Source organism: Mobula hypostoma, chromosome 1 (genome assembly GCF_963921235.1).
Source record: "Mobula hypostoma chromosome 1, sMobHyp1.1, whole genome shotgun sequence".
In the NCBI taxonomy this organism is placed as follows: domain Eukaryota; kingdom Metazoa; phylum Chordata; class Chondrichthyes; order Myliobatiformes; family Myliobatidae; genus Mobula; species Mobula hypostoma.
This window is the reverse complement of record NC_086097.1, coordinates 95791378-95818445: the sequence shown is the minus strand read 5'-3', so window position 1 is coordinate 95818445 and position 27068 is coordinate 95791378. Positions and strand designations below refer to the sequence as shown.

Here is a 27068-nt window from a genome sequence, read left to right as displayed (position 1 = left end):
TTTAAGAGGAACATGAGGGGAAACTTCTTCATTTGGAGGTTTGTGAGAGTGTGGAATGAACTGCCAGTGCAAGTGATGCATGCAAGCTTGATTTCAGAGTTTAAGAGAAGTTTGGATCAGTACATGGATGGTAGGAGTGTGGAGGGCCATGTCCTGGTGCAGGTCGATGGGATTAGGCAGTTTAAATGGGTCACCATAGACCAGATGGGCCAAAGGGCCTTTCTATGACTCCATGACTCTAAGTGGTATGATTGACAGGGAAGAGATAATCAAAAATTACAGCAGGGGTTTTGATCACCTTGGTAAATGGGCCAAGGATTGCCAAATGACTTTCATAAGAACATAAGAAATAGGAGCAGGAGTTGGCCTTCTGGTCCGTCGAGCATGCTCCGCCATTCAGTAAGATTATGGCTGATCTGGCCATGGACTCAGCTACACCTACCTGCCTTTTCCCCATAATCCTTAATTCTCCTGCTATGCAAAAATCAATCTAACTGTGTCTTAAATGTGCTTAATCAGATAGCCTTCACTACTTCCCTGGGCTGAGAATTCCACAGACTGTCTACTCGCTGGGTTTAGCAATTTCTCTTCATCTTTGTCCTAAATCTATTTCCCTGAATATTGAGGCTATGTCTCCTAGTTCCAGTCCTACCAGTGTAAACAATTTTCCTGTCTATATGTTATCTATCCCACTCATATTTTATAAGTCTCTATAAGATTTCCCTTTTATTCTTCTGAATTCCAGCGAGTATAGTTTCAAACAGGTACATTTAATGTCAGAGTGTGGGCACGTGGCCAAGTGGTTAAGGCATTGGATTAGCTATCTGAAGGTCATGAGTTCGAGCCCCAGCTGAGGCAACGTGTTGTGTCCTCGAGAAGGCACGTAATCACATATTGCTCTGCGACGACACTGGTGCCAAGCTGTATGGGTCCTAATGCCCTTCCCTTGGACAACATTGGTGTCATGGCGAGGGGAGACTTGCAGCGTGGGCAACTGCTGGTCTTCCATACAACCTTGCCCAGACCTGCGCCCTGGAGAGTGAAGACTTTCCAGGCGCAGATCCATGGTCTCGCAAGACTAACGGATGTCTTTAATTTAATGTCAGAGTAATGTATACAATATAAATCCTGAAATTCTTTTTCTTCACAAACATCCATGAAAACAGAAGAAAAATCCAAAGAATGAATGTAGTTAAAATGTTAGAACCTCAAAGCCACCCCCCCAGCTCCCCCTCCCATGCACAAGCAGCAGCAAGGCAACAACCCCTCCCCACAACCCGCACCAGCAAAAAAGCAACAGCACCCTCTAACGAGCACTCAAGCATGCAGCAAAGTATCAATAAAGACACAGACTTTTAGTACCCCAAAAACTGCTCGCTTTGACATACCACTGGCTTTCTCTCTCCCCAATAAGGGAAAAAGGGGTGTCCCCGTTTCACAGCGAGAGGGGAGACATAACAAAACAACTCACTGATTTACCATGTTAATAGTTTGTTGCATCACCTTTTCCAAGCTCTGCACCCAGACAGTCGGCACCAAAAAGGCGCAGCTCTCTGAACACACAACCCCCGGCAGCTAATCCGCTGCTCCCACTGTTCCGTGTTCTTCCCTGACGCTTCAGTCAGGGGCAACGGCCTAGAATCAGCACGTCTCCAGAGCCATGAAATTCCAGAACCCTGAAGGCACGCTCGTCTTCCAGGACGCGTCCTTGGGATATCAAAAAGCAGCCGGTCATGAGGCCCTGAGAGCGGGTCCCATTCCCGTAATGAACCAAAGTCAGAGCATAGTTCCAGATCAGGGCCTTCAAAAGAACCCCCCACACTCTGAAAAGGGAAAAAAAGAGATGTCAAAGATAGAAATAAAGCTGTTTCCAAAGATGCAAGCAAAGAAGTCGCCGTTTAGCACCATTAGTGCTTGGTGAGAAGTGACATAGTGCACTACCTCTAAAACTAATATATCTTCCCTCAGGATGGAGGTGAGACCCCATGCACAGCACTCTAGGTGCAGCCTCACCACGACCCTGTACAGTTGCAGCATACCTTTCTCCTCTTACATTTCCATTCTTTAGCAAAGAAGGCCAACATTCTATTCTCACCGTTGCCTGTGAGGAGTTTGTACATTCTCCCCGTGATCCTGTGGGTTTCCTCCCATAGTCCAAAGACAGAACAACTGGTAGGTTAATTGGCCATTGTAAGTTGTCCCATGATTAGGCTAGGGTTAAAATCTGGGGGTTGCTGGTTGTCGCAGCTCGAAGGGCCAGAAGGGCCTATTCCATGCTGTATCTCAATAAATAAATAAATATATAATTTCCCCTTTTTGGTAACATTGTGAGCTGTATTGGGCCTCATGTCTTAGAAAGTATGTGCTGGCATTGGAGAGGGTCCAAAAGAGGTTGAAAGAGTGATCTGAAAAAAGGTTAATGTATGCCGAGTGTTCAATGGCTCTGAGCCTGTACTCACTGGAGTTCAGAAGAATGAGGAGGGATCTCATTGAAACCTATCAAATACTGAAAGGCCTAGATAGAGTGAACATGGAGAGGATGTTTGCAATAGTGGGAGAGTCTAGCGCCAGAGGACACAGCCTCAGAATAGAAGGACGTGTCTTCAGAACAGGAATAAGCAGTAATTTCTTTTGCCGGACAGTAGTGGAATTCATTGCCACAGATGGCTGTGATGGCCAAATCATTGGGTATATTTAAAGTGGAATTTGATAGGTTCTTAATTAGTAATGGAATCAAAGATTACAGGGAGAAAGCAGCAGAATGGGATTGAGAGGGAAAATAAATCAGCCATGAATATTCCAGTGGAGCAGACCTGATGAACTGAATGGCCTAATTATGCTCCTACGTCCTATGGTCTAACCTGCTAAGCTGCAAATCTTCTGCAATTCATGCATAAACACTCCTAAGACCCTCTGCAGAATGGCATGCTGCAATCTTTCACCATATAAACAATAATCTGATCTTCTATTTTTTTCTTCCAAAGGTAGAAACATAGAAAATAGGTGCAGGAGTGGGCCATTTGGCCCTTCAAGCTGGCACCGCCATTCAGTATGATCATGGCTGATCATCCAACTCAGAACCCTGTACCAGCCTTCCCTCCATACCCCCTGATCCCTTTAGCCACAAGGGCCATATCTAACTCCCTCTTTAATATAGCCAATGAACTGGCCTCAACTGTTTCCTGTGGCAGAGAATTCCACAGATTCACCACTCTCTGTGTGAATAAGTTTTTCCTAATCTCGGTCCTAAAAGGCTTCCCCTTTATCCTCAAACTGTGACCCCTCGTTCTGGACTTCCCCAACATCGGGAACAATCTTCCTGCATCTAGCCTGTCCAATCCCTTTAGAATTTTATACGTTTCAATAAGATCCCCCCTCAATCTTCTAAATTCCAACGAGTATAAGCCTAGTCGATCCAGTCTTTCATCATATGAAAGTCCTGCCATCCCAGGAATCAATCTGGTGAACCTTCTTTGTACTCCCTCTATGGCAAGGATGTCTTTCCTCAGATTAGGAGACCAAAACTGCACACAATACTCCAGGTGTGGTCTCACCAAGGCCTTGTACAACTGCAGTAGTACCTCCCTGCTCCTGTACTCGAATCCTCTTGCTATGAATGCCAGCATACCATTCGCCTTTTTCACCGCCTGCTGTACCTGCATGCCCACTTTCAATGACTGGTGTGTAATGACACTCAGGTCTCGTTGCACCTCCCCTTTTCCTAATCGGCCACCATTCAGATAATAATCTGTTTTCCTGTTTTTGCCACCATTGTACTCCACCTGCCAGACCCTTGCCCACTCACTTAACCTGTCTATATCTCTCTGTGGACTCTCTGCAAAATTTGTTTTCTACTCAACTTAGTGTCATCAGCAAAATTAGATATGCTACTCTTGGACCTCTCTTCCAAATTGTTCATGAATACAGTGAGGAGTTACAGGAGCAGCACTCCGCTCACCCGACCACCCACCACAGATACGTCACTTTATCCCACCTCTCTGCCTTCTATGAGTTAAATGGTCTTCTATCCATGTTACCCCTAACTTCATGTATCCTTATCTGATGTCGTCTTTTATGCAGCACCTATCAAATGCCTTCTGGAAATCCTAGTATACAACATCCACCCGTTCCCCTTTATTCACTGCGCTCATTGTATCCTCAAAAAACTCCGGTAAGCTTGTCAAACAGGACATACCCTTCATGATTCCATGAATTCAATTCAGATAGGGGCAGTGATTGCATTTTGGGAAATCTAAACCAGGGTAGGACTTGTATAATGGATAGTAAGGCCACAGCGAATGCCAGGAACAAGTACAAAGCTCACTGAAAATGTCATCACATGTAGACGGAGTGGTGAAGGTGATGTTCGCCATGCTGGTCTTCATCAATGATTTACAGAATTTGTGCTGTTGCAGTTGTACAAGAATCTGGAGAGATTGCACTGGAATACTGTTACAGTTTTGGTTACCCCGTGGTAGGAAAGATGCTGAGAAGACATATGAGGACACTGCCAGGACTTTAGGGCCCTGAGTTGGCAGGAGAGATTGGGCAGGCTCAGACTTCAGCCTTTCGAGCAGATGAGAATGAGAAGCAAGCTTATGAAGATGTGCAAGTTTGTAGGATGAATGCATATGTTCTTCCCTCCCGAGAAAGGGGAACCTAGAACAAGAGGGCACAGGTTTAAGCTGAGAGGTATAAGATTTTTAAGATGTCACCACACAGAGGTGTGCATGTACAGTACAGAATAAAAGTGGTTGGGACAGGTACAATAACAACAATCAATAGACTTTTTGACAAGTACATGGAGAGTAGGGATTTTGAGGGTTAAGGGCCAAATGCATGAAAATCCAGGATGGGGAATGTGGAATGAGATGAAAATGGGGCTGATGGGGAAGTTAAAAGTGAGGAGAGAGTGTAGGTGGGGTAGGTGGTGATGACAGAGGAAGGCAATGGAGGTGAAGGCAATGGAGGTGAAGGGGAGGGATAACAGAGATTGAGGGAAAATGGGGAGTGAGGGGACTAAAACTGATGGAGTGGGGAGGTGAGGAAATACAGGGAGGGGACAGTTGTATTGAAGTGGAAGGAGGGTGGAGAGTGAGATGGGAAGTGAGGGTGACGAGGAAGTGAGTGGGTGGGGGTGAGATGGGGAAGTGAAGGGGTGGGGGATGATGAGGAAGTCGAGGGTGAGTGGGGGAGAGGACGACTGGGAGGGTTGGGGCCACTGGGAGTGAGGGAGACCGACGGAGACGCGAGGGGAGGGGAGGGGGAATAGCTCGAGTGAAACCCATGCAAAGCTCCACTTCCTTAGAGTGAGTGTCGTCGGGCGGGGAGAAGGAGGAGAAAGGGGAGGAAGAGAAATTGAAGAGCGGGAGGGAAGAGCCGGCGGTAGAAGGGGAGCGGAGAATAACGCCCGTGTGCCCGGGGAGCCGAAGCAGCCGGGACCGGTTCGTGAGCAGAGTGGCGGCGAGAGACAGGATCCCGGGACCGGCTTCCGCGCCGCTCCGATCTGGCCGGGCTCGGCCGGGGCAGCGTGAGGGCACGGAGCGGGCTCCGGCCGGCTGCAGCTCCGCCATGGCAGCTAATATGTACCGGGTCGGAGGTAAGAGGCTCTCGGTCTGGGAGAACAGGGCTGGTTCCGGTCCCGGCAACCATATCCCGGGATGCAAGATCCAGCGAGCGAGCGACCCCGCACGCTTGGTGTTCATCTTGCCCCAACCCCTGCCCCCGTTCTTCGCGACCCCCACTCCACCCCACCGTCGTACCCACATCCCTCTCCCCGGGAGTCCCAGTTCACCTACGGTCTCCTCTGCACCGTCTGCCCCTTTCCTCCTTCAGTCCCAGCCTCAAAACCGACCCCTCTTCCCAAAACCCCCGTCCCGTCTTCGCCAAATCCCCTCACCCCATAACCCCCCCTACTCAAACCCCCTAACCGAAAACCCAACCACCCCTACCCAAACCCCCATCCACCCCTACCCAAACCTCCATCCACCCCTACCCAAACCTCCCATCCACCCCAACCTCCAACCACCCTTACCCAAACCTCCCATCCACCCCAACCTCCAACCACCCCTACCCAAACCTCCCATCCACCCCAACCTCCAACCACCCTTACCCAAACCCCCAATCCACCCCTCCCCGAAACCCCCAGCCAAACCCCCATCCACCCCAACCCCCCATCCACCCCTACCCAAACCCCCCATCCATCCCAACCTCCAACCACCCTTACCCAAACCCCCCATCCACCCCTCTCCGAAACCCCCCATCTACCCCTCCCCGAAACCCCCAGCCAAACCCCCATCCACCCCTACCCAAACCCCCCATCCACCCCTACCCAAACCCCCAACCAAACTCCCATCCACCCCTACCCAAACCCCCCATCCACCCCAACCCCCTATCCACCCTTACCCCAACCCCCTATCCACCCTTACCCCAACCCCTATCCACCCTTACCCCAACCCCCTATCCACCCTTACCCCAACCCCTATCCACCCTTACCCCCATCCACCCTTACCCAAACCCCCCCATCCACCCCTACCCAAATCCCCCATCCACCCCTACCCAAATCCCCCATCCACCCTTACCCAAACCCCCCATCCACCCCAACCCAAACCCCCAACCACCCCTACCCAAACCCCCCATCCCTCCAAACCCCTTACCCCATGACCCCTTACCTACAATACCCATTCACCTGTTAGCCGAAACCCCCGTCCCCTCTTCCCCAAGTCCTCCCCATCCCCCTTCCCCAAGCCCTCCTTCTCTCCCCCTCCCCACTTTCCCAAACCCCTCACCCCCCCCACCCCTGGTCCCTCTCCACCCCACCTCCCTACCTCTGGTTCCTCTCTACCCTCCCCCCCACCCCACCCCACCCCACCCCACCCCACCCCCCGATGCCTCTCCATTCTTCCCCCCCCCGACCTTCTCCACCCCCTGTCCTCTCTCCTTCCTGTAACCCTCTTCTCCCAGCTTCTGGGCACCACACACCCATCCTGTCCACCTCACCCCGCCGCCCCGTCTGCACTATACCTCCGCCCTCTTCACTCTGTAACCCACACCCTACTGCCCTCTCCCCACTCCACCTTTACACTATTCAGTGAAGGGAAACAAAAATGTTTAATTTCGGTGCTATTTCTTTATTTCCCAATATAATTTCTCTCTGTCTCAGTCTGAAAAGCATTTACATTAATTAATCTTTTCCTTCTTTGCATACCTTTAAAGGTTTTCCCAGCATGTTTACATTTCTTGCAAAACTACTCGTATTCTACTGGTAAGGTACACAGACCTGTCTCTCTGTGTAGGCCCACTCTGCTGTACACCCCAGGGTTCTGAAAGAGGTGGCTGAAGAGATTGTAGAGGCATTAGTAATGATCTTCCAAGAATCACTAGATTCTGGAATGGTTCTGGAGGACTGGAAAATTGCAAATGTCACTCCACTCTTCAAGAAGGGTGAGAGGCAGAAGGAAGGAAACTATAGGCCGGTTAGTCTGACCTCAGTGGTTGGGAAGGTGCTGAAGTCGATTATTAAGGATGAGGTCTCAGGGTATTTGGAGTCACATAGAAACATAGAAACATAGAAAATAGGTGCAGGAGTAGGCCGTTCGGCCCTTCGAGCCTGCACCGCCATTTATTATGATCATGGCTGATCATCCAACTCAGAACCCTGCCCCAGCCTTCCCTCCATACCCCCTGATCCCCGTAGCCACAAGGGCCATATCTAACTCCCTCTTAAATATAGCCAATGAACTGGCCTCAACTGTTTCCTGTGGCAGAGAATTCCACAGATTCACCACTCTCTGTGTGAAGAAGTTTTTCTTAATCTCGGTCCTAAAAGGCTTCCCCTTTATCCTCAAACTGTGACCCCTCGTTCTGGACTTCCCCAACATCGGGAACAATCTTCCTGCATCTAGCCTGTCCAATCTCTTTAGGATTTTATACGTTTCAATCAGATCCCCCCTCAATCTTCTAAATTCTAATGAGTACAAGCCCAGTTCATCCAGTCTTTCTTCATATGAAAGTCCTGCCATCCCAGGAATCAATCTGGTGAACCTTCTTTGTACTCCCTCTATGGCAAGGATGTCTTTCCTCAGATTAGGGGAACAAAACTGCACACAATACTCCAGGTGTGGTCTCACCAAGGCCTTGTACAACTGCAGAAGTACCTCCCTGCTCCTGTACTCGAATCCTCTCGCTATAAATGCCAGCATACCATTCGCCTTTTTCACCGCCTGCTGTACCTGCATGCCCACTTTCAATGACTGGTGTATAATGACACCCAGGTCTCATTGCACCTCCCCTTTTCCTAATCGGCCACCATTCAGATAATAATCTGTTTTCCTATTTTTGCCACCAAAGTGGATAACTTCACATTTATCCACATTAAATTGCATCTGCCATGAATTTGCCCACTCACCCAACCTATCCAAGTCACTCTGCATCCTCTTAGCATCCTCCTCACTGCTAACACTGCCACCCAGCTTCGTGTCATCCGCAAACTTGGAGATGCTGCATTTAATTCCCTCATCCAAGTCATTAATATATATCGTAAACAACTGGGGTCCCAGCACTGAGCCTTGCGGTACCCCACTAGTCACCGCCTGCCATTCTGAAAATGATTACATAAGCCATAGTCAGCATAGTTTCCACAAAGAAAAATCTTGCCTGGAATTATTTGAAGAAATAACAAGCAGGATAGACAATGAAGAATTGGTTGATGTTGTGTACTTGGACTTTCTGAAGCCCTTTGACAAGGTGCCACACATGAGGCTATTTAGCAAATTAGGAGCCCATTGCACTACAGGAAAGATTCCAGCAATGGCTGATTTGCAGGAGGCAAAGAGTGGGAATAAAGGGAGTCTTTTCTGATTGACTGCCAGTGACTAGTGGCAGGGGTCTGTGTTGGAACAGATTCTTTTTAAGTTATATGTCAACGATTTGGGTGATGGAATTGATGGTTTTATTGCAAAGTTTGCAGATGATATGAAAATAGGTGGAGGGACAGGTAGTTTTCAGGAAGTAGGGAGGCTTCAGAAGGCCAGGCAGATAAGGAGAATGGGCAAAGAAGTGGCAAGTGGAATATGGTGTCAGGAAGTGTGTGGTCTTGCACTTTGGTGGAGGAAATGAAAGGGTAGACTGTTTTCTAAATGGAGAGAAAATTATATAAAATCTGAGGCACAAAGTGACATGTGATTCCTTGTGCAGGGTTCCCTAAAGATTAATTTGCAGGTTGAGTCAGTGGTGAGGTAGGCAAATGCAATGTTTGCATTCATTTCAAGGGGACTAGAATATAAAAGCAAGGATGTAAAGTTGAGATTTTATAAAACACTGGTGAGGCCTCACCTGGAGTATTGTGAGCAGTTTTGGGCCCTTTATGTTAGAAAGGATGTTCTGAAACTGGAGAGGGTTCAAAGGAGGTTCACGAAAATGATTCCAGGTTTGAACGGCTTGTCATGTGAAGAGCGTTTGATGGCTCTGGGCCTGTACTCACTGGAATTCAGAAGAAGGAGTGGTGACTTAATTAAAACTTACTGAATGGGAAAGGCCTTGATAGAGTGGATGTGGAGAGGATGTTTCCTATGGCGGGGGAGTGTAAGACCAGAGGACACAGCCTCAGAATAGAGAGGCATCCTTTTAGAATGGAACAGAGGAGGAATTTCTTTAGCTAGAGAGTGGTGAATATGTGGAATTTGTTGCCACAGGCAGCTGTGGAAGCCCGGTCTTTACGTATATTTAAGGGAAAGTTTGATAGATTCATGACTGGTCAGAGCATGAAGGGATATTGGTTGGGGGGGGGTGGTGTAGGGGAAGATAGGAGATTGGGGCTGAAAGGAAAAATGGATCAACCACGATGAAATGGTGGAGCAGACTCGATGGGCCAAATGGCTTAGTTCTGCTCCTTGGTCTTCTGGTCTAATGGTATCCCGATAATATTTTGGACTTTAATTACGCTAGCATTTCATTCTCGATTTAAGTTTCCCAGATGCTGTGGTTCGATTTGAACACATCTGCAGATTAGTTGTTCAGGCTCTTCGATGCGTGTTTGGTCACTAAACAACTGCGAAGTGCAAACTTTCTTTACCTGCAGAATATAACCTTTCCATTTGTTCATCTGTTCCAGGTATCTCACTTGCCTCCATCCATTTATATACCTTTTCCTATATCTTTGCCGTATTCTTTGTCCCTGTCTGCTGTGAGCCCCTCAATACTTGTTTAAAGTTGTCTCTTGTGTGATGTAAGTGTGACTGAGCCTGTGACTGTCTAATTACGGGTCATTTGAGGGAATGGAAGAGCCCTGAAGTGAAAATGAGATGACAAAGTGGAAAAAATGATGATGCATTCCATTGTGGAGGGAACTGAGTTCAGTTTTCCAAGAAATTGAATTCAGTGTAAATAGCCCTGTGAGATGGGAACCTATGTATTTAAGACGTTTGAATTATTTTAAGAAATAAACTGGGTGACAAGAGAGACCTATGCACTGTGGCGTGGATGTCAGTGAATGCACTGTTCGTTATCTTGTATCACGGGAACTAAAGTGAGGATTACCTGGTAACTTTCGGAGAAGAAGTGAATAATCGACTGCATCAACAGCAAAATGAGTTTGGTTTAAAATATCTCCAAGCTGATCGCTTTGGGACCCAAGCCATTTCATTGTCTAAAATGGTCACATCATGTTGACGATGCTGCTCTTTTTGTTTGTGAAGTGCTTCGGAACTCATATGCCAGGTTCCCCACAATGACCACTGACCTTTCCCTCAGTGAAGGTGGCAATGGAGGAATGTTTGGACAATTTCCTTCTCCGGCTGTGGAAACAGAAGGCGAATTGAAAACCCATTCCCAAGCTGCAGCAAGTAACTTCCAGTGATCTTGCTGTGGTCACGGGGGACTGGTACTTTCAGGTGCTACCCTTTGGGTAGGTCCTTATATCATAGCTGTCCCCTCTTGTGGATAGAAAGATCCTTGTCAGCCATCGACCAAGAGCAGAGCGTTCTCTTAATGCCTGAGGCTCTGTCATTTAAATCGCGAATTATATTGCTCTTTTGTGGGATCTGGGTGAAGTCAAATTGTTTTGTTCTTAGTCATTTTTGAGATGTTGGGTGTCAGCACAAGGCCTGCACTAATTGCCCTTTTGAAGGTGGTGGTGAGTTACAAACCTGAACCAAGATTTAGACCCAGTAATGATGAAGGACCAAAAAAAAATTTCCAAGCTGGGATGGTGGTATTTCCATGCACCTCCAGCCCTTGTCTTCCTTTAGGAGGTGCATTCGGAATATCATAATGAGCAGCTGGTATGCACTGCAGCCATCGTGTGCATTTAGTGGAGGGAGTGAATCTTGATGGTTGCCCATTATCAACCAATTGGCTGCTACTTTTTGATGTTGCAATGCAGTCACCACATTCAAATAATTTTATCATCTGTGAAAATATTAGGTTTGTGGCTTTCAATACATTTTTTAGTAAAATAAGTGGTTATACTTATCATGGAGAAAATATGGTCGATTGTTTTTCATAATAGTGTGGCTCACGGCTCAGAAATTTTGTACGTTGCATTACTGTTTGGAAGAACAGGAATCCTGCCGCAAAGTGAGGTAATGAATTTCCTTTGGGTACTCTGACATCCAGGAAAGTGTCAAAAATGGTTGCATTCAGATTCTACTCACATTTTTTTGACCATATGAATCTTTTGTGCTAAGACACGTGTCAACCACCACGTACGCCTGAAACTTCATGGACAGCTGAACATCTTTTATCCCCAAAGACCCAGCACTTCCTTGTTATCATACTGGGTGTCAATCTAGATTACCTCAAGCTCCGATGCAAGTTTTGAATCAAGAATTCTCCATGTGATAGGAGTATCAGATTGCCTTTCGTACAAATTATGTGTGTCGATAGATCTGCTCCATATTCCTCACTATAGGCCTTACTGCCTTGGACTCCAGCATTCTGGAAGTACCCCACTAAACCATCCGACTCTCCCTTCTCCTCTCATCGGTTTAGGGCCTTCCTAAATCCCTAGTGGCTTGGGTTTTAGACGCTGTGTACTGTAAGTGCACTGATGGCTCAGTGTCTCTGGTACAACTTGGGACAAACCTTGTACGCTGTGAGCAAGAAGTGAATGGCATTAGAACCTCTTATACTACTGAGTGGGCTTGAAAGTAGTCTGGCTGTAGAACACATTTGCCTAATTTCAATTGCTGCCAGCCTCAGGGAATTTAGAAGGCATGGTAATAAACAGTTCTTGTCCAAATTGCTGAACCACAAAACCATCACTGGGAACTTTAGTCTAGAAATAGTTACGTTTTCTGAGCCCAGATTTTGGTCCTTGTTGTGATGGTATAGGTGGTCAATGGTTTTGTGTGATGAAGACCTGCCCTCCAACTATTGTTTATTTAACTTCCTAGATTGATCTGGAAAAAACCAAAAGGATTTTTTATTCTTAATACATCAGTTTGTCCAATACAATATTCCAGCAAGAGTTGCCCCATTGCTGAATGTCTGTGAGTTAATTATTTTACTGAATGTGCAAATCAGTTGTATTGTGTTTCCCTGTGTAAGATTTTCATTTTTTTCTTTAGACTGTGTCTTCTTTGAAAACTCTTCAAGCAATCCTTTCTTGATAAGGAGAATTGAGGAACTGAACAAGGTAACCACCTATATGTTAAAAGATGTTACTTTCTGGTTTATGGGGTCAAACCAAAGGATCCAGCATGGTAGTGTAGTGGTTAGCACAATGTTTACAGTACCAGCGACACGGGTTCAATTCCCACGGCCATCTGTAAGCAATTTGTACGTTCTCCCTGTGACCGTGTGGGCTTTCTCTGGGTGCTCTGGTTTTCTCCCACCGTCCAAAGACGTACTGGTTGGTAAGTTAATTGGTCATTGTACATTGTCCTGTGGCTAGGGTTATTTGGGGATTGCTGGATGGCGTGGTTTGGAGGACTAGAAGGGCCTATTCCATGTGGTATCTTAATAAATTTAAACAAGAATCTGAGTCCACATGGACTTGAGTACATGAGCAAATCTAACTACAGATGTGTAGGACTTGCTAAAGGGTTTTGCTGTTTAGTAAATGATATGCAGTGCCCACCTGAAGTGTAATCCTGGTGTTTTGTCTTCTCTCTGTTATCACTGTTGGATCACATCATTAACACTGCATTCTGGGAATCTTGTCCTCTCTGTAATTTATCCTCTGCTTTTGAACTTAACTTGCTCATTGATTTAGATTCTGTGTATAGTCACTGGAGAGATACAAGCCTTTTCACCACCAGCTCCGCATTTACATTCACCCTAGTGAATCCTTTTTTTATTCTCCCACATTCTCATCAACTGTCCCAAATTCTGTCATTCGGACACAATATACAGTCACCAATTAATTTACCAATCTGCGTGCCTCTGGGATGTGGGAAGAAACCAGAGAACCAGGAGGAGACCCTCATGGTTGCAGGAAGAATCTGCAAACTCCACTATGAGGTCACCTGGGATCAGGACTTAACCTGGCTGTCTACTACCGTGAGACAGCAACTCTACTGGTGCGCCACTATGCCACCCCAGTGATTTCACTGTACTGTTGGGAAAGGCAAGTTAAGCCCATAAGGCATAGGAGCAGAATTAGGCCATTCAGCCCATTGAGTCTGCTCCACCATTCCATCATGGCTGCTCACACTTTATCACCTCTATTCCAGGGATCATTCTCCTAAACTTCCTCCAGACCCTCTCCGGTGCCAGCACATTGGGAGGCCGTTTGGAGGATACTATGTTTTCATAGAAAAAGAGACTTTTTTTCAATGTGATTGCTTTTTTTTTGTTGCTTTTTGAAGTCAGGCAAATATTTGACCACCCCTGTTTAGTTGTCCTTCATTAAAGGTTTGGGTGTAGATATTTGAACAGACAGCCTGAAATGCTGAGAAAGTTAGGGCTCTCAGAAATACTCATTTGGTTTTGGGAGATATCAGTGTGTTGGAAGTTTGGATGCATGCCTGAGAAATGTTGTTTAACTCAGAGATGGGTGTGAGGGCAAAGTGCCCAGTATTTCCACACCCTTTTGGGGGAAAAAGCACAAAAAAGGTAAAGGAAAAAAAGAGATTTTTGTGATTGAATGTGTACTTCTACCTGTGAAGCTATTAAATGAGTGCAAAGGGAATAGAGGTACATTTCACACAAAGTTGGTTTTAAGATGTGTTGATTTATTTTATCCTTTACAAGATTGCGGGCCACACTTGGGAGAATTACACAGAAATTCCTTTTCTTGTTGTCATACTGCTTCAGTATTCAGAGGCCTTGGTCACGGGAATATTCATTGTGCGTTTTTGACTCTCAATGTGCCACTCGCTCCTTCTCTGACAAGACCAGACTCTGAAGTTGGCCAGATGCCCAATTGGTCTGGTCAGTGAGTAGTCGGGGCCTTGCATTAGAGACTCTTTTGGGGTGGGGGAAGAAAATTAGATGGCATGTGTGTTTGGTGGGGGGAGGAGAGAAAGCAAGCAGAAGGGGCTGTGTATTCAGATGACTGTTAGAGTGATTTTTGGGTTTAGGACACATACATTCAACAATTGTCTTTGGCTACCAGTCTTCACATCTGAAAATGTATTGTGCATTTAATTTGAAGTGCATCTCTGAGCAATGGGTTCCTAAAAGCTGTGAATCCCAGTCCGGATAATGCTGACTGAATTTCATTTGGATGTCTATGGTGTGGATGTGAAACAGGAGGTGTGAAGGTTGTATGTAGTTTCAAAGAAAGCATTGTCCATACGTTGTAAATATGGAGTTGTCCTTTGATGTTTGGCACATAAAATATCGAGCCCCATGTTTGTCCAGTGAGACCTTTCCCACGAAGGCGTCTCTATATGATGCCTGCTGTACCTTGTTTTGTCAAACAAAGAAGCTGCTGTGTACCTACCAGTAATTTTCTCTGGTGACTTCGTTCACGCAACAACTATGACTATCTGGCATTCTGCTGCCAGGGGCAGGAGGAACTTCAGAACTGCCAATGTGGACATTGGGTGAGATCACATGAGAGGTTGGATAGGAAGATTCACTTCTATGTTGGCTGTAACACACATAAAAGTTGCTGGTGAACGCAGCAGGCCAGACAGCATCTCTAGGAAGAGGTACAGTCGATGTTTCGGGCTGAGACCCTTTGTGAAATTCCAGCATCTGCAGATTTCCTCATGTTTATGTTGGCTGTGAATAGGTTTAGAAGACCGGTTGTGCATTCAGCTGCTGGTCTGGTGGGGGGGAACGGGGTTGGGCACAGCTGAATATTGGGACTGAAAGGTCCAGAATATGGAGATACCAGTTAAAACTGCTTGGCATTGTGCGAAAAGATGGCACTTGCCCCCCCCCCCCGCCCGCCCCATCACAGTGGCCGGCAAGTCATCTAAACAGGAAGTTACACAGTCTCAAGGATGACTCACAGCATCTAATGGCCAGTTAGTGGTATAATTTGCCACTGTAGATTGCCCTTTTTGTGTGGGTGAGTGCTAGAATCCTGGGGGGGGGGTAGATGAACGTGGGGAGAATAAAATAGGATTAATTGTAGATGGCTGGCATAGACTCAGTGAGCTCAAGGCCTGTTTGCATGCTGTGTACCTCTCTCTGATCTTTCCAGAAATGGTCATTATGGGAAAAACAGTGGAATAGTTTTGAATTTCCAAATAAGTTTTCAATTTTGGTCTCCTTGTAAAGTATGTAATAGTGTAAAAGGTGAAGGGTGCAATCATCAGGCCAGACTGTGTGGTCAGGTTCCACTCTAACTCCATCCACAAGATTGTCTTAGATACCACTGTACTGGGCTGCTTCTCAAATAACAATGAGTCGGTGTAGAGGAAGGAGATAGAGAGCTTTGTCACATGGTGTCATGACAACAACTTAATGTCAGGAAAACAAAAGGGCTGGTTATTGACTTCAGGAAGTAGGCAGTTCACATGTTTTAGTACTTAGCAGTGGCGCTGAGGTTGAAAGAGCTGAGTGCCATTGAGGAAGGACAGAGCATGTGCACTCGTAGGAGCAAGCATTACCAAAAACCTGGCCTGATCCAACCACCTATTTCCCAGGACCACGAAAGCTTTTAACATCGTAAATCGGCGAGTTGTTTTGTTAAGTCTCCCCTCTCGGGGGACACCTCTTTTTCCGTTATTAGGGAGAGAGGGAGCCTGTGGTATGTTGAATTACTGGGTGAACGAGTAGTCTTTGGGGTGCTGCATGTCTGTGTCTTTACTGATGCTTTGCTACACGCTTGAGTGCACGGTGGAGGGCACCGATGCTTTTGCTTTACTGGTGGAGGAACGGGATCGTTGCTTTGCTGCTGCCTACGTGTGTCGGGGGAGCTGGTGGGGGGCTTTGGGGTTCTAACATTTAACTGTCATTCATTCTTTGGGGCACTCCTCTGTTTCCGCGGATGTTTGCGAAGAAAAAGAATTTCAGGATGTATATTGTGTACATTTCTCGAACAATAAATGTACCTTTGAAACCTCTGAACTTCCTCAGGAGGCCAAAGCAATTTGGCATGTCCCCACCAACCCTTCCTGATTTTTATCGATGCATCACGGCTTGGTATGGCAACTGCTCTGCCCGTGGACACAAAAAACTGCAGTCAGTTGTGGACACAGCTCAGCACATCAGAATCAAAATCAGATCAGGTTTAATATCACTGACGTGTTGTGAAATTTCTTGTTTTGTAGTAGTAATACACTGCAATACATTAAAAAACTATAAGTTACAATAAGAAATATATCTTAAAAAAAATTAAGTGAGTAGTACAAAAAAAGAGCAAAAGTAGGTTTGTGTTAATGGGTTGGTTCCTTATCCATTCAAACCTGATGGTGGAGGGGAAGAAGCTGTTCCTAAAGTGTTAAGTGTGTGTCTTCAGGCTCCAGTACCTCCTCACTGATTGCAGTAATAAGAAGAGAGCATGTCCTGGGTGATGGATGCGGGCTTTTTGAGGCATCAGCTTTTGAAAATGCTGGGCAGGCCAGTGCCCCTGATGGACTAGCTGAGCTTACAACCCTCTGCAGCTTTTTCTGATCCTGTGCAGGGCCCTTCCATATTACTCAGTGATTCAACCAGTTAGAATGGTACATCATCATTGGTGACATGCCAGACCTCCTCAAACGCCTAGTGAAACATAGCAACTGATGTGCCTTCTTTGTAATTGCATCAATATGTTGGGCCCAAGATAGATCACGAAAGCCAGCCTCCCTTCCGCAGACTCTGTCTGTACTTGTTGCTGTCTCAGTAAAGCAGCCAGCATAATCCAAGACCCCACCCACACAGGCATTCTCTCATTTCCCTTCTCCCACTGGGAAGAAGATCCAAAAGCTTGAAAGCACGCCCCACCAGGCTGAAGGACACCTTCTACCCCGCTGTTACAAGACTATTGAATCGTTCCCTGGTATGATAAGGCAGGCTCTTGTACGCACAATTTACCTCGTTATGATATTCCAGCTAGTTGGCTCCTTGCATTGTAGCTGTTACACTTTATTCTGCATTGTTATTGTTTTACCTTGTTCTACCTCGGTGCACTGTGTAATGACCTGATCAGTATGGACGATGAGCTTTTCACTGTATCTTGGTATATTTGACAAAAATAAATCAATTCCAGTTCTAGCAATCTCAGTTATCAAATAGTTTAATGGAACCGAGTCTACTCTTGAGACAAGTGTAGACTTGGGGAAGATGTGAGCTTTACAGAGCCACACAGCACAGAAGCAAACCTTTAAGCCCACCCCATCTATGCTAATTCCATTTACCCACATTAGGTTCTGTAGCCTTCAAGGTATCTCAAGGAAACAAAAGAGTAGCTCCATGAACCAAGTTTCTGGTGAGGCCTCTGTTGTGTATTTAACATTTCAGTAATATTGTAAATATATGTTTGATTAATTCATTGCAGGTTATATGTAAAAGTATGTGAATGGCATACGTCATCACGTCACCACATTGTATTTGTGTGCCATGCTAAAAGTAAAGAATGAAGTATTCCCAGCTCCGTGTTTTTCTTCAGATTAGTTTTATGTCTTGGTGTTGCAAAATATAACAGCCTATAAAGAACATGGAAAAGCCTTTGGCCGTCCATGACTTTCAGCCACCCCCGACCATGAGGAATGCATTTGCTGAAATGATATGTAATTAGGTAGTGTTACTCAGGAGGGAGAGTGTTTTTTGAGGGACAAGGTGAAGCACACTTTGTAGAAAACACATGGTTGTGGCAAGCAGTAGAAACAGCTAGAGACAGGGGCAGCAATGAAAGAGAGATGTTCAGACGTGAAGGTACCAAGATGTCTGTTATGTAACGGGAAGTGGGGTTGGGGGTTGTAGAACCACTCATTAAAAACCGCGGTGGGAGATGATTGCAGTAGAGCGGGAAACTTGGGAGATTTGCTTATGAATAGTTTCAAGTGATTAGAGACATGAGTCAAGGTAATGTCTGGAAAAAAGGCAGTGCAGTGACTTTTTTATTATTCATTCAATGTTTGTGGACTTTGTAGACTGGGGCCAACTTTTAAGTACCTATCTCTGTTTGCTCTTGAGAAGGTCGTGGTGAGCTGCCACGAGTATTCCTCTGATGCTGTTGGGAAGAGATTTTCAGGACTTTGATGGTGATGGGAGGTGATTTATTTCTTCGAGGAAGGTTAGGGGTAAGGTGTGGGGGAGAGGTAAGCAGGGTGGATAGGAAAGGCAGGAATGGAAAGGAGAATAGGGCTGAACCAAAACATGTAGTGGACAGCAAAGTTGTTTGGTTTTTATGTAGCTGAGCCCCAGGCATGGACAGGAGGGTGAGTAGGCAGCAGGTGAGGCGAGGTGGCCATGAATGTGGTAATTTAGCAGGTAGTGGCAGACAAGTGCCATTTCAGAGGAGCTGGCTCAATCTGTTCCACATTGTGGAACATGGTTCCCAAAGTAGATGATATACCCTGAGGGTGGTTGGAATTTCTAATGGTGGGGTGATAAAGATAAAGGGGGCAGGCAGTGGAGGGCACATGGTAGGAAGGGGGTGGCTGAGGGATGAGGCTTAATTAAAAAACAAATTACTTATTTATAAGCATTTGATCCTCGGTGTCTTATGATCGTTTATAATGATCATGTAATCACCTCATCTCTTGCTAACCACTGATCTTTAGACTTTGATTAAAGCGCATTATAGTTGTTGAAAAGCAATGTGACACTTCTGTATTTGGCATATCGTGAGAAATCTGAACTGAAGAGATCGTGTTATTTCCTGGCCCAGCCCACGCATTATCGCTGTTCTCTACTGCAGCACAGTGTTAGCTAATACGATTCCCAAACTCTAATCACGCAGTGATACAATTTCTGTGAACTAGGGCATGAGGTTCAGTGGGGTAAAGTTCAGAATCTTCCCTTTAGAATGGTCTTGACCACATTTCTCTAGCAAGTATCACTACCCCACTTTATGTACCTTCAGGCAGTGAGTCAAATTTTGCCTGAGCTCTGATAACGTCATAACTTTTCCCTTTATTAGTCGCAGCACTTGAGGTTGCACTTAAACAGTAGGCATTGACTGTGCTCGTTAATCCATAACGAAAATGGCAGAAGCAGACCAAAAGGAGAAGTGTAGAGAGTATAGATAGATAGCTACTTTATTGATCCCAAAGGAAATTACAGTGTCACAGTAGCATTACAAGTGCACAGAAATACAAATATACAAATAATAGAAGAGAAGCAAGAAAGAATAAAAAAAAAGTTACCTCAAAGAGCTTAACAGGAAGGGGTTATCATTGCTCTGGCTACAGGTTGACTCATTATAGAGCTTAATGGCCAAGGGTAAGGATGACTTCATATAGCGCTTTTTGCAGTAGCCCAGTTGTCTTAGTCCATTACTAAAAGTGCTCCTCTGTTCAGCCGAGGTGGCATTCGGAGGGTGAGAGACATTGTCCAGAATTGCTAGGATATTCTGTAGGGTCCTTTGTTCTACCACAGCCTCCAGTGTGTCCAGTCTCACTCCTGTAACTGAACCAGAGCCTTTCTAATCAGTATATTGGTTAGATATAACCTGTGTTATGCCATTGGCCCAGCACACCATCGCATAGAAGATTATACTGGCGATAATGTACTGGTAGGACATGTGAAGGAGAGGCCTGTAGACTCCAAGGACCTCAGTCTCCTCAGGAAGTAGAGGTGACTCTTCCCCTTTATGAAAACAGCCTCCGTGTTGGTGCTCCACTCAAGTCTGCCATCCAGGTGCAACCCTAGGTACTGGTGGGTGCTCACCACATCCACATCCTCACCATCAATAGTAACAGAAAGCAGGGTAGGGTTAGTCTTCCGAAAGCCCATCACCATCTCCTGTGTCTTACTGACGTTGAGCTGCAGATGATTCAGCTTGCACCATTTCACAAAGTCTTCTACCAGGGCCCTATATAGTGTGGAGCATCTGAAATATGGACTTACACCAGAACCAAGCAACCAATAGCAGCCAATGATTCTGTCGTGAGAAAAAGTTTTTAAAAAGCTGAGGAGTAGAATTAAAACGTACAAACATTAGGATCAGTCGCCTCAATATGCTCTGGGCTGCTTGTAATACTTGTAATGAGGAATTAACAGGAAGGATGGAGGAGGAACTGATCTTGCTACAAAATGACTGAGCTGAAGCCGAGCCTCAGAGAATCATATTCAGACTTTTGGTTGCAGAAAGAAATCTCTGAATGCTATCCTGCACTGTGGAAAAAGGTCAAAATTTTCTTTACTGCTTTCCAATATCATATTTAGTGGAGTGTGGTTTCAATGCAGTCACCCAACTTCTTTCAAAGCAATGAAACAGACTGAAAACTGCTGAATGTGGGGATCTGAAACTCCTTCTAAGTGACATTCAGTCTGATGTTGAGAAGCTGATATCACTGCACCAAGCCCAGCCGTATCTCTGAAAGCTCAAAACGCAATGACATAGTGAATAGTTGCACTACTAATGTACGCTCTAAAATTGTTGATGAATATTGTTTCTAAAGTAATTAAATAAAGAAATAATTTTACTTTAGCTTTAAATAGATTTGAACAATTTTTGCAACTATTTGTCACTGTCCTGAATTTCCAGTTCCTATTTTATTTTACTGTGCATTGTGAATCAAGATTCTTTGTAGTTTTTATAATGGCCAGAAAGGGAGAGGGGTGCATTGGGGAATGTGGACTGGGAGCAAAAGAGGTGGTAACCCAAGAAAGTTTGTGAACTACTGTTGTAGCGTTTCTACAAGTTGCTTGTCCGCGGAGCCTTTTTGTTCACTATTTCAGAATCAGAATCGGAATCAGGTGTATTATTACTGGCATGTGTTGTGAAATATTTTAACTTTCTGCAATGCACTTACATGATCTAATTCTCTTCACTCTCTTTCACCTTTTTAGACTGTTAATGGCAATGTGGAAGCAAAGTGTGTGTGTTTCTACCGGAGACGAGACATTTCGAGCAGTCTGATTGCACTTGCCGACAAACATGCAAGTAAGCGTTTTAATATAATGTAAATGTTTAATATGACGTTGCCTACAAAGCCTATCCCACCACTGAAAAGCTAGTGAAGAGATGCATTCCCCATGTTTTTCTCAGTGGTATTATTCTTCCTCGATGTCACACTTGTTGTGGTGTTGCTTTAGTCCCAAAGACACTGCTGCTAGGTTTTTGTTGTTCATGTTTGGAGTGAAATTTTAAATAAGGTCAGGAGCCAAGCTGAGCACCGGTGAGGTAACTGTCAAGAAAGTTATAAGAGGTCCAGGTACAACCTCCGGAAAGCCATCTCATGGGTGAAGAGACAATTCAGGACCAAACTTGAATCAGGGAAGGGTGCTGGGCAGTTGTGGCAGGGCTTGAATGCTGTCCCCTCTTATAAAGTTAAATCAGGCGACATAGGAGACAGCAGGGCTTCACTTCCAGATGAACTCAATGCCTCCTGCGCTCTCTTTGACTGTCAGAGCCTGGAGCGACCATCATGAACTCCCACAACCCCGATGATCCTGTGAGTTCAGCCTCTGAACCCAATGTGGGAACAGCCTTCAGGAAGTGAACCCATGAAAGACATCCAGCCCAGATAAGCACTTGGCCAGGTACTAAAGACCAAAGACCTGTGCTGATCATCTGGCTGGCATGTTCACTGAGATCTTTAGCCTCTCACTTTGACGGTGTGTGGTATCCAATTATACTGGTGCCCGGGAAGAGCATGGTAATCTGCCTCAATGGCTATTGCCCAGTAGCACTTACATCTACAGTGATGAAGTATTTTGAGCAGTTGGTGATGAAACCCCTGCCCGAGAAGCCGCTTAGATCTGCTCCAATTTTCCGACCGGAGCACCAGGTCTACCGCAGATGCCACCTCATTGGCTGTGCACTCAACCCTGGAACAGCTGGACAGCAAAGCTGTGTACATCAGGTTTGACAACAGCGCAGCATTCAATACCATCATCCCCTCAAAACTAATCATTAAGTTCCAAGACCTTGGCCTCAGTACTTCCTTGTGCAATTGGATCATGCATACCTCACTTGCAGACCCTAGTCAGTTTGGATTGGCAACAACATCTCCTCCACCATCTCCGTCAGTACAGGTGCACCACAAGGCTGTGTGCTTAGCCCCCTGCTCTACTCGCTTTACACTAATGACTGTGTGGCTGAGCACAGCTCCAATGACATATTCAAGTTTGCTGATGACACCCCTGTCGAAGGCCAAATCAAAGGTGGCGATGAATCAGCATATAAGAGGGAGATTGAAAGTCTGGCTGAGTGGTGTCACAACGACAACCTCTCACTCAATGTCAGCAAGACCAAGGAGCTGATTGTAGACTTCAGGAGAGGGAAACAAGAGGTCCATGAGTTAGTCCTTATCAGAGGATCAGAGGTGGAGAGAGTTAGCAACTTTAAGTTCCTAGGGGTTATTATTTGGGGAGACCTGTCCTGGGCTCAGTGTGTAGGTGTAACTACAGAGAAAGCATGGAAGCGCCTCTATTTCCTTAGGAGCTTGTGGAGATTTGGCATGACATCTAAAACTTTGACAAACTTCTATAGATGTGTGGTGGAGAATATATTGACTTGCTGCATCACAGCCTGGTATGGAGACACCATTGCCCTTGAACGGAAAATCCTACAAAAAGTAGTGGAAATGACCCAGTCCATCAATGGTAAAGCTCTCCCCGCCATTGAGCACATCGATACTAAATGCTGTTGCAACAAAGCTACATCAATCATCAGGGACCCCCACCACCCAGGTCATGCTCTCTTCCCACTGCTGTCAGCAGGAAGAAGGTACAGAAGTCTCAGGACTCACATCACCAGGTTCCGAAACAGTTATTATCCCTCAACCAGAGGGGATAACTTCACTCAGCTTCACTTGCTCCGTCACTGAAATGTTTCTACAACCTATAAACTCACTTTCAAAGACTCTTCATTTCATGTTCTCAATATTCATTGCTTATTTATTATTGTTATTTCTTATTTTTGTATTTGTACAGTTTGTAGTCTTTTGCACACTGGTTGAACACCCTAGTTGGGTGGTCTTTCATTGATTCTGTTATGGTTATTATTCTATAGATTTATTGAATATGCTCACAAGAAAATGAACCTCAGGGTTGTATATGGTGTCATATCTGTACTTTGATGATAAATTTACTTTGAACTTTGAATTCTGCTTGATGCCATTTCAGTAATAAGGTTCATCATTTTGTTGATCGAGTGCAGTTGTGATTTCTGCTTTTTGCTGGCACGTATAACTGGAAAATGTTCCACAAAAACTTGTAGTTTATTTATTTATTTTGACATACAGAGTGTTTCTGGCCCAACGAGCTGCACTGCCCGGAAACCCATCTATTTAACACTAGCCTAATTAAAAGGGTAATTTACAATAACTAATTAGCCTGTTAACCGGTATGTCTTTGGACTGTGGGAGGAAACCGGAGCACCCGGAGGATATTCATGTGGTCACAGGGAGAACATAACATTTCCTTACAAACAGCCACGGAATCCAGCTCCAAACACCACGAGCTGTAATAGTGTCACACTAGCCACTATGCTACCCTGGCGCCCATGGTTTAGCAAGTGCCAGGGTTGCAGCTTTCCTGGAAGGCCCAGTTGATACAATGATGGCTATAATTTGGGCTCTGTAGCCTTCAGAACCTTTTGACCATCAGCCACCCATTTATGTTAAACTTACATTAATGTTATCAACTCTACTGAGGAGATTCTACCATTTGCCTATACAGTAGAGGCATTGTACTATGGCCTTTTGTCCTACCAACCCACACATCTTTGGGATGTGGGCAGAAAGCCACGTGGTCATAGGGAGTATCTTCACATCCTGCATGGACAGCACTGGAGGAGAGAATTGAATCCGGGCTACTGAACATAAGAACATGAGAAATAGGAGCAGGAGTAGGCCATCTGGCCCATCAAGCCTGCTCCGCCATTCAATAAGATTAAGGCTGATCTGGCCATGGACTCATCTCCACCTATCTGCCTTTACCCCATAACCCTTAATTCCCCTTCTAGGCAAAAATTTATCCAATCTTGTCTTATATATATTTATAGCCTCTACTGCTTCATTGAGCAGAGAATTCCACAGATTCACCACTCTCTGGGAAAAGCAGTTCCTCCTCATCTCCGTCTTAAATCTACTCCCCCGAATCTTGAGGCTATGTCCCCTAGTTCTAGTCTCACCTACTGGTGGAAATAACTTTACTGCATCTCTCTTATCTATACCTTTCATAATTTTATATGTTTCTATACGATCTCCTCTCAGTCTTCTGAATTCCAGTGAGTACAGTCCCAGGCGACTCAATTTTTCCTCATAATCTAACCCCCTCATCTCTGGAATCAACCTAGTGAACTTTCTCTGCACCACCTCCAAAGCCAGTATATCCTTCCTCAAGTAAGGAGACCAGAACTGCGCACAGTACTCCAGGTGTGGCCTCACCTGTACAGTTGCAGCATTACCTCCCTGCTGTTAAATTCAATCTCTCTAGCAATGAAGGCCAGCATCCCATTTGCCTTCTTGACAGCCTGCTGCACCTGCAAACCAACCTTTCGTGATTCATGCACAAGCACTCCCAAGTCCCTCTGCACAGTAGCATGCTGCAATCTTCTACCATTAAATAATAATCTGATCTTCCATTTTTCCTTCCAAAGTGGATGACCTCTCATTTGCCAACATTGTACTCGATCTGCTAGACCCTTGCCCACTCACTTAACCTATCTATATCTCTCTGCAGAGTCTCTGTATCTTCTGCACAATTTGCTTTTCCATTCAATTCAGTATTATCAGCCAACTTAGATACACTACACTTGGTCTCCTTTTCCAGATCGTTAATGTATATTGTGGACTGTTGCAGGCCCAGCACCGACCCCTGCGGCACACCACTCACCACTGATCACCAACCAGGGTAACACTCATGTTTCCCAACTCTCTGCTTTCTATTAGTTAACCAATCCTCTATCCATGCTAATACATCACCCCAAAATCTATGCATCCTTATCTTACAGTTAAGTCTTTCATGTGGCACCTTATCGAACGCCTTCTGGAAATCCAAGTAAATAACATCCATCTGTTCCCCTCTATGCACTGCGCCCATTATATTCTCAAAGAACTTCAGTAAGTTTGTCAAACAGGACCAGCTTTTGCTGACTCCATGCTGTGTCTGCCTGATGGTCCATTTCTTCTGCTATTTCTTCTTTAATGATATATTCAAAAATTTTCCCAATTACAGATGTTAACTAACTGGTCTATAGTTAAACGCAAACACGAGAAAATCTGCAGATGCTGGAAATTCAAGCAACACATACAAAATGCTGGTGGAACGCAGCAGGCCAGCATCTATAGGAAGAGGGACAGTTGACGTTTAGGGCCGAGACCCTTTGTCAGGACTAACTGAAAGAAGAGATAGTAAGAGATTTGAAGGTGGGAGGGGGAGATCTGAAATGATAGGAGAAGACAGGAGGGGGAGGGATGAAGCTAAGAGCTGGAAAGTTGATTGGCAAAAGGGATACAGAGCTGGAGAAGGGGGAGGATCATGGGATGGGAGGCCTAGGGAGAAAGAAAGGGGGAGGGGAGCCCAGAGAAAGATGGAGAACAGGCAAGGAGTGATTGTGAGAAGGACAGAGAGAGAGAAAAAATGAGTGAAAAAAGGGGGGAGGAAATAATAAATAAGGGATGGGATAAGGGGAGGAGGGGCATTATTGGAAGTTAGAGAAATCAATGTTCATGCCATCAGGTTGGAGGCTACCAAGACGGAATATTCATGCCATCAGTTTGGATATTCATGCCATCACCTATGCTCTGTCCGTCAGAGAAAGCAGAATCTCCCAGTGGCCATACATTTTAATTCCACATCCCATTCCCATTCTGACATGTCTATCCACGGCCTCCTCTACTGTAAAGATGAAGCCACACTCAGGTTGGAGGAACAACACCTTATATTCCGTCTGGGTAGCCTCCAACCTGATGGCATGAACATTGATTTCTCTAACTTGCTTTAATGCCCCCTCCTCCCCTTCTTATCACATCCCTTATTTATTTATTATCCCCCTTTTTTTCTCTCTCTTTTTCTCCCTCTGTCCCTCTGCACAATAACTCCTTGCCTGCTCTCCAGCTTCCTCTGGGCTCCCCTCCCCCTTTCTTTCTCCCCAGGCTGCCCGTCCCATGATCCTCCCCCTTCTCCAGCTCTGTATCCCTTTTGCCGATCAACTTTCCAGCTCTTAGCTCCACCCCTCCCCCTCCCACTTTCAAATCTGTTACTATCTCTTCTTTCAGTTAATCCTGACGAAGGGTCCCAGCCCAAAACGTCTACTGTGCTTCTTCCTATAGATGCTGCCTGGCCTGCTGTGTTCCACCAGCATTTTATGTGTGTGGCCTATAGTTACCTGCCTTTTGCCTACATCCTTTTTTGAACAGTGGTGTGCCAATCGCCGTTTTCCAATCTGCCAGGACCTGCCCAAGAGTCCAGAGAATTATGGTAAATTATCACCAAAGCCTCTACTATAACTTTTGCCACTTCTTTCATCAGGACCAGGGGACTTATCAATCTTCAGGCTCACAAGTTTGCTCAACGTTATCTCTTTAGTGATAGCTAATGAGGTCCTCTCCGCCCATCACATCCATAAC

The 27068-nt window shown here is 45.5% G+C and overlaps 1 protein-coding gene across 2 annotated transcripts in view; it reads left to right on the top strand.

Annotated features, from left to right (window-relative positions):
• The first annotated feature begins 5283 nt into the window (after nucleotides 1–5283).
• The window catches only part of mta1 (metastasis associated 1), a 169589-nt gene continuing 147804 nt past the window's right edge, over nucleotides 5284–27068 (top strand). For both annotated transcript variants that reach the window (XM_063053050.1, XM_063053040.1), the window contains exons 1-3: nucleotides 5284–5599; nucleotides 12567–12634; nucleotides 21340–21433. In XM_063053050.1, the coding sequence (XP_062909120.1) occupies nucleotides 5572–5599; nucleotides 12567–12634; nucleotides 21340–21433 (190 nt within the window). In that variant the 5' untranslated portion in view covers nucleotides 5284–5571. The remainder of the gene's footprint in view (nucleotides 5600–12566; nucleotides 12635–21339; nucleotides 21434–27068) is intronic.